At 36.5% G+C, this 7500-nt stretch overlaps 1 protein-coding gene across 1 annotated transcript in view; it reads right to left on the bottom strand.

The window, feature by feature from the left end:
* The window catches only part of FOXP2 (forkhead box P2), a 349338-nt gene that overhangs the window by 185403 nt on the left and 156435 nt on the right, over positions 1 to 7500 (bottom strand). Inside the window, 1 exon segment of the mRNA XM_005420925.2 lies at positions 3245 to 3422. Coding sequence (XP_005420982.1) covers positions 3245 to 3412 — 168 coding nt within the window. The 5' untranslated portion in view covers positions 3413 to 3422.

The following is a 7500-nucleotide window of genomic DNA, read 5'->3' as shown; positions in this document are numbered from 1 at the left end:
AATCAAGGATATGCTTTTTTTCATGTATTATACATTCTAGTATCTAACACTGATTTTCATATACAAGGAAAAAAATGAAAATGAAAAGCTCAGAAGTGTCTGAATGTACACATACAAAAGACAATGCTCACCATAAGCCAAAAAAAGCAGAAGACACAAGTCTGGGCAGACTACAATTTGCATTATGTTTTTAAAATAAAATTCTACACTCACTTTAGCAATATTTATAAATCTATAAATATCAACAGCAAGATAAGAAGTTGCTTACATCCTAGTCATATATCTTCAAAGCCGACCTGATGACTTTGTGACAGCACCCAATCCATTTATCATCGAGTATATATTACAATATATTATAGAATACTGTCATTCACTCTTGATACATGGATGAGGAATAACTCCCTGATTTAAGTCAAACTTCTTATTTCTATATAAAGACCACAACAACACAGTTCATCAAGAAAATAACAAGTGTACAAACCCCATATAGTTGCCTACAAGAACATAATAAAGTCTGTTTTATTTTATTTACCTTCTATAAATCCATACATAAATAACTTTAAAAAATTAATTTAGCCTAATTGGTCTTCTGTTTAGCCTAAAATTTCTCTCATTTAACTTTCCCCAGTAAATATTCATGCCACAGTAAAACTTATGTTATGATTTTACTCGGCTGATAAACCTTTTTTTAAGCATTAGCATCCCCTTACGTAGCTGCCTAGCTGAAGGAAATTATTAAAACCAGCAATCATTTACTTGCTTCCTTTAGAAAAAGCTATAAAAACCTTGATTTTTCTGTTTAAAGACTCCCAATAAAATGATTCAGAGAAGCTAAATTCAGAATGTTAAACCATGAAATGAGTACATCTTGCACATATTTAAACAATAAAAAAACCTAACAATAATAATTGCTAGGGTTTCCTCTGTTTTTCTGTGTGTCAAAGTTTTCCAGACAAGTGTCACATACTAAAAACATCATTTTAGAGAATTACTACAGTGACAATAATAAAAGCAACCATCATTTTCCTCTTAATTCATATTTCAAAAGGCATCTGTTCAAAAACAGGGAGGGGGAAAAGAAACAGAAAAAGGAGGAAGAAAAGCAAAAGTAGCACAAAGCTATGCCTGTTATCTGAAGAACATCCTACTGTATGTTTACTAGTGTTTATGTTTCACATCAACATATTTTACAGAAGGATTCATATGCCTAACTCAAGTTGTATTTAAATGCTATGGTGCAGACCCTACCATAAAACGCCTCTTGAGTCCTATTAACTGTACCCATGGTTTTACTTTGCCTGTCTGCTTATTTAAGATCTAATCACAATTTTGAAGAAAAGATTGTCACTTCTAAGCCTGTCCCCTCAGAACCTGTCTGTTATTAGTACTCAACTGGATATTTTCATCTTCAGTTGTAATTCTCTGTGGTCTTTGCAAATGCTATCTACTGGAATCTCTGGCTGTATGGACAAATTGGCTACACATGCCTAGGACTGCTACTTGAGAAACATGTAAGTGGCACATTATTCTATTAGCATTTTTGTGTTTTAAAGTACTTCACTTAAATTTAGTTTCCTAAATATATTCACCAATTTGATATACTCTTTCTCAACAAGGATTTTAAAATTATGTTATAACCTGAACACCTGAATAAAGATGATGGCATGATTTTCAACGAAAAAAATATTAAATTTTTATATTTATTTATATGTATACAATTTTATATGAAAATAGTATAAAAATACAACATAAATATATACATAATCATGTATATAGAGAGAGGTAGAAACCTGCTAAGAACATAATGAAGACACTGAAACCTGTATTTCTTCAGACTGGCATATTGTAAGTGCTCAATTGTTAAAACAGAATACACTTGAATTTGAAGCAAGGCACAGATTTAAGCCTTAACAACTTCTCATATTTCAATCTATAACTATTTCCTTGTTCCACTTTTCTGTCACCATTTAAAATATTTAACTATGAATGTAGCTAGTGTACACTGCTTAATTCAGCACTAAAAATTATTCAATTTTAAGAGCTATTATGACCTGTTATTTCAGAGGCCCATGCACATGCAATGCATCTATCATGTTAAAACATGTTTCTATAAAACAGCATTTTTATAATAGTTTACCTGACAGAAAACAACTTTCCTTCCATTAATATAATACCTGACGTTGAAATGAAAAACCTCAGCATTTAAAATTAAGGGTTTGAACTCCAAAGGTGCTGAGTGGGGTCAGCAAATGAAAGGATGAGGCAGCGAAGACTTTCAGGAGTTTGAAGCAGGTACTGGGCACGCTGCAGAATCAGACCCCGATTGTTTACCAAACAATCTGGGCTTCACTGCATTAGTACAGTCTGTGTTCCCTGATTCAGAGGCAACTACTTAGGCAGAAAAAGTAGGAGTTTTGTTTGTTCAGGTTTTAAAAGGAAGAGAAATCTTACAGTGACAAAAATTAATGGATTGCATCTTGTAATTAGGTGGTGTCAGCAGCCAGAGGACAGCTGAATTTTACAGTTTTAAACATAACAGTAGTTCTCCATTAAATTGTTGGGAACACGAACAGACAAATTTAAAAAATATGTCTTCAAAATGAGAAGGGAAACAGACCTGCAGAAAAGCTGCTTCTTCTCTTTTCCCATGTTTTCAAAATTACACATCCATATTACAGCTCACACACACGCAGGCACACGCAGACAGGAACACTGTCTTTTTTATTTCAGCGCTATTGAACTAACCAGCATTTTTTAATTACAACTATGACAGCAAAGTATCTTTACGGAGAAAAGTCACTCTGGTCCCTTCACTAGGGTCCCTTCACTGCCCAGCTCCGACTTTGGCACAATTCATTGCAAGCGAAGCAAAGTCTCAAGTAATGTGGCCCTCTGGTGGAAAAGCCCGCACCACGTCCTGCACGCCGAACCGCACAGTAAACTAACAGCTCCTGAAAACATGCACTGCAAGGCTTCGGCACAACTTTTATAAATACGCAGCGGGATTTTAATCACCAGGCAAGCCTGGTGGCATGCAGCCATATCAGCAAGATGCTGCTGCCACAAGAACGGGATCCTTCCATTTCAGCATTATCGTGCACTAAAACAACAACAAATAATGCCCCATGCTCTTCACTTCCACGACACTCTGCATTCAGCACGCACCAAGGGTCTACAAAACGGTCCCCCTCTGAAAACAGCCCTTTATTTGTTTAAAAACAAACAGGAAACAAAACAAACTTACCTGCTGTTGTTGCAGATGCAGCAGTTCTACTGTGCTTACTTCAGTGCTCGTGTCACCACTTGATCTTCCATCTCTGCTGCCAGCATCTAATTGGCTGCTTAGAGTGCTCATTCCATTTTGATTCATTGAACTGTTGCTTATTGTCTCTGTCGCAGATTCCTGCATCATGACTTAATACCTAAAAGTGATTAAGAAGTATCAATTAACACACGCGTTACACCTTCACACTTCCATTATCAAGATGTCCCTCTCTGCCAATTACACAGACAGCATCTTTAGAAGAAGAAAAAAGCCTCGCAGAGCCGTTTACCAAGAAATGCAATGCAAACTCTGCTTTCATACAGCTGCTAATCACTGGAATTATGATTTCTATAAGCAAGCTTTGTGTGCTTACATTTAACGGCCAAAATAACACACCATGCACGCAGCATGGTCAATAGCATTTATGAACGACTACGTTTTAAAGTCTACCTATAAAACCAGTTTAAGTGAAGGCACGATTTCACACACTGCTCTATATTTCCTATTATCTAGCTTTGACAACCATGGATGACTATACAGCCTTATTTAAAATATTCACTATCTTGATTCTGTCAGAATTTTACAGCATATCTTATGCAAGGCTGTTGTTTAATGATGCACAGCTAATCATACAAAATTAAAATTTTGTAAGGGTGTTACAAATCATATGGTATCAACCAATGATAAATAGTATAATGGGCTTCTCCTTTTTTGTGACTAAATAAAATTTTGCCTCGGAGGCATTTTAAGAAAAAGCTCCTGCTGCAAACACGTCAGATATTGCCTATTTTTTTAATCAAACGCCTGATATTCATTTATTTTTCTGACATTTAAAACATTTAATACTGTCCTTCCTGGGAAGTAATTAAGCTTATGCATGAGCAGCAATCAAACTGTTCACTTGAAGATGACTTAAAACTCAATTTTAACATAGGCAAATAAATGAAAGATATAAAATTAATTTTCCAGGCATGTATTAGATATGAAAGCTGGAAATAAAATCTATCAAGAATATCACTAATGATTGTGCTAAAAACAGCATAAATTATGCATATTACCTTCTCTACAGTAATAAATGTTTTATCATTTTCACTGCATAAATATACTGTACTTTCAGGATAGCAATGAGATGTCCTGCCAAGATCAGTTGAAATCTTTGCAGTAAATAAAGAACCAACGTGCCCTTACAAACCAGAATTTCAAGGCGCATTTTGTATCTGTAATATGGAAAGGTCAGCGTCTCTTCTCAGAGCCACCAAAGTCCTCTCCTGCTCTTGCAGGGTCAGAATGCAGCTCCCTTCCTTCATCCTCCCTCCCGACCTACTGACAAGAGTCCTCACAACAACCTGGCTCAGCTGTGATTTTAAAAAAACACCTCTGAAGGGAGAGGGATGTGTAAGCAAACTCAGGAAAGGAAACAAAGCTTGCTGCTTAGCCTAATTATTTAACTTAGCTCTTTTTTCCCTTGCAAAGGATGAGCAACTGCCTATCCTTAAAAAAAAAAGCAAAAAAAAAAAAAGCAGGAAAAGGATCATTACAACTTCAACTATCTGCATGGGATATTAATTAAAATGCAGTATGAGTTATCACAAACAAGCTCCTACAAGATAAAGTAAAAGCATATATTGTGTGAAAAACGTTAAAATAGCAAAAAATGAGTTATTTAAGGATGGTCTGGTCAGAAATAAACAGGACGCAAAAAGCCTAAACACAAACACAGTTAACATAAAGGAGGGCAGCTCTTATAGTCCAGTAAACAACAGCAGCACCAGATGTGTTTATGAAGAAAGAGTCCTCCTAAAACACTTATGAATATCAGCAAAGAAAAATAATAGAAATGGAAAATGTGATACAAGCAGTGATGAATTTTACAAGGCAAAAACAAAGCTAATACTCTTTTCTGAGATTAGGCAGCTAATAAGTATTCAAATTAGGCATAAATTTTACATGTACAATGTTTAAAATATTCAGAGAAAAGGGTCTGATTGCCCTTAGTAGTTATATGAAAATTCTAATGCGGATATGCCACAACTGTGGAAGCAGACAGCCCTTTCCGATTTTTACAATATTTACTTTCAATAAAAGGATATGTATAGCAGAGTGGAAATTTATTTGAAACTTCATCAGCTGTATCGTTACAAGGATTTGGAAATTTGGGAAATTTAAACGTTAATCCTCTTTTAGTGAAACAAAGATTTAACCAAAAGACAGGTTCATCTTTTACAAATTCAAACATTAGACAGTAAGAGTGGTACATTTAGCAAGGCACATTAAAAGGGTAAAGAGGGGTAAATGTTAGATAATCAAAAACACTACAAAACACCCAGAAATATAATAAATAAATACACCATCCCTCCTGTTTTTACATCTCTCTGTTTCATTGCAATTAACAAAGAAGGGTTAAATGTCTTCCAGTTCATATTAAGCAAAGGGTTTTATGTCTTGTGGATTTTGTATCCTCGCAAAGCCCCAGAGTGTAGTTCAGGCTCTACATTTAAAGTTAAAGTGCCTGTGAGCCAGCAGAATAGGCTTCAACATAACATGACCAGCAACACTACTCTGGCAATAGAAAACAACAAATCCGACCCAACAGCTGGGTACAGACAGAATGAAACTACAGAGTAACAGTACTAGAAAGGGCAATTTATTTTGGAGTGAACAAAAAATATTTTTATGAAGATAAAAGAGACCCTATAATTTTACGTTAAAAATAAATTTGGGGGGAGGGGTGTTTATCTAGTTTTAAAATGATACTTTTAAGAACAACACTAAAACTTTGGCTAGAGTAACGCACTGTGTTGGTTGTCCTCAGCCCCCTCCTCACCATCAGCAACTGAAAAAGGGCTGCTAGAGAAAGCAAGAGCATAGAATCTTTTTCTTTTCCCTTCTTTTCTTTTGCATAGATGTACATATATATGTGAATCTACACACGTGTGTAGGTACTATAAACTCTAAATCCTCACAAACTGAAGCACTGAAAACAGCCAAACAAGGATGATTTCTAATGTCTATGTATCAGTATCTGAGTTATTGGTAGCAAAATAATTTGAATCTACAACATCTCACTGAGCAAACTATTGTACTTTTTTCCTTGTTTTTATAACAGTAGTGCAGATTGTTACCAAAATAAGCATAAATCAACACAAAGGAAATAGACAGGTATCAGCCAGATACTAAGGCTGTAAATTTGGAAATTCAAATAGGACAAGAAAAAATATACAGGTCCCTGTTTACATACATTTATAGACATTCATACTTTCTAATCCTTCTTTTTTCTCTTGCTGTCACACTCACTGTCAGTCATGAGCATGCCTACACAGGCACACATGCACACACGCACCCACATTCACAGACACATTCACCAGCACCTACTTCTGTTGTGATTCTGCAACTCTTGGCGCCAAAGGTGGGATACAAGCTTTGCTACGTGGTATTTTAAACAAAGGTATGGGGAAAATATTTTCTGCTGTCTGCAAGAGAGAGTGAAACTGTGGATAATTCTAGAGCGTGGTTGAGCTGCGGGTTGAATACCTAATCCTGCCAGGGCAGCCAAGCTATCACCCATACCAAAAAAAGAAATACTCCACCTCGTTGAGTTAGAAGCTACAGCTGTACTTTTCTCCCCTGCAGAGAACTGGACATTTTCTATGCGCCCGTGCACCCGCACGTGCACGCGTGTGGGTTTTAAGGCAGCAAGTCACTGTACAGATACTTATTCTCTACACCACTTCCCTTTTGAAACATTAAACTGACACTGGAACTGACTGCACAAGATTGCATTTTCTCTTCCTAAACAACTTGAATTGAAAGGTTACTTAGTGTAACAATATTTACTTGCAGAATTGTGTTGTTACCAGGGGTATAATGGATGGTGGCTATGCAGGTTTACGCAAGAATGAGTGAAGCATGAGGCATTAGCCATGTGTTTGACATGTTTCAAATTGCTATAATCCAGCATTAAACACACCCAGCAATTCATGCCATTTCTTGCAGCCATAATCTTGAATAAAGCGTGCACAACCACTTATTATATAAATTAGTATATGACTCCCTGTTATAGTCACAACAGTGCTTTTGTGTTTATTTTGCATCAAGACGGGGTCTTTTATTTGTACAAATAGCAGGATAGCGCGTGGTGCCGCAATTAAAGCTCCTCGGTTTATGGCGGGGTGTGTGTCATACCCGGCTGGCAGGGTCTGCGGTGCCCGGCGCGGCCCGGGCGGTGCGGGCGGCCC

Source organism: Geospiza fortis, unplaced genomic scaffold (genome assembly GCF_000277835.1).
Source record: "Geospiza fortis unplaced genomic scaffold, GeoFor_1.0 scaffold195, whole genome shotgun sequence".
NCBI classification, from domain to species: domain Eukaryota; kingdom Metazoa; phylum Chordata; class Aves; order Passeriformes; family Thraupidae; genus Geospiza; species Geospiza fortis.
The sequence above is the reverse complement of the archived record's forward strand: the minus strand, read 5'-3'. Positions and strand labels throughout refer to the sequence as shown.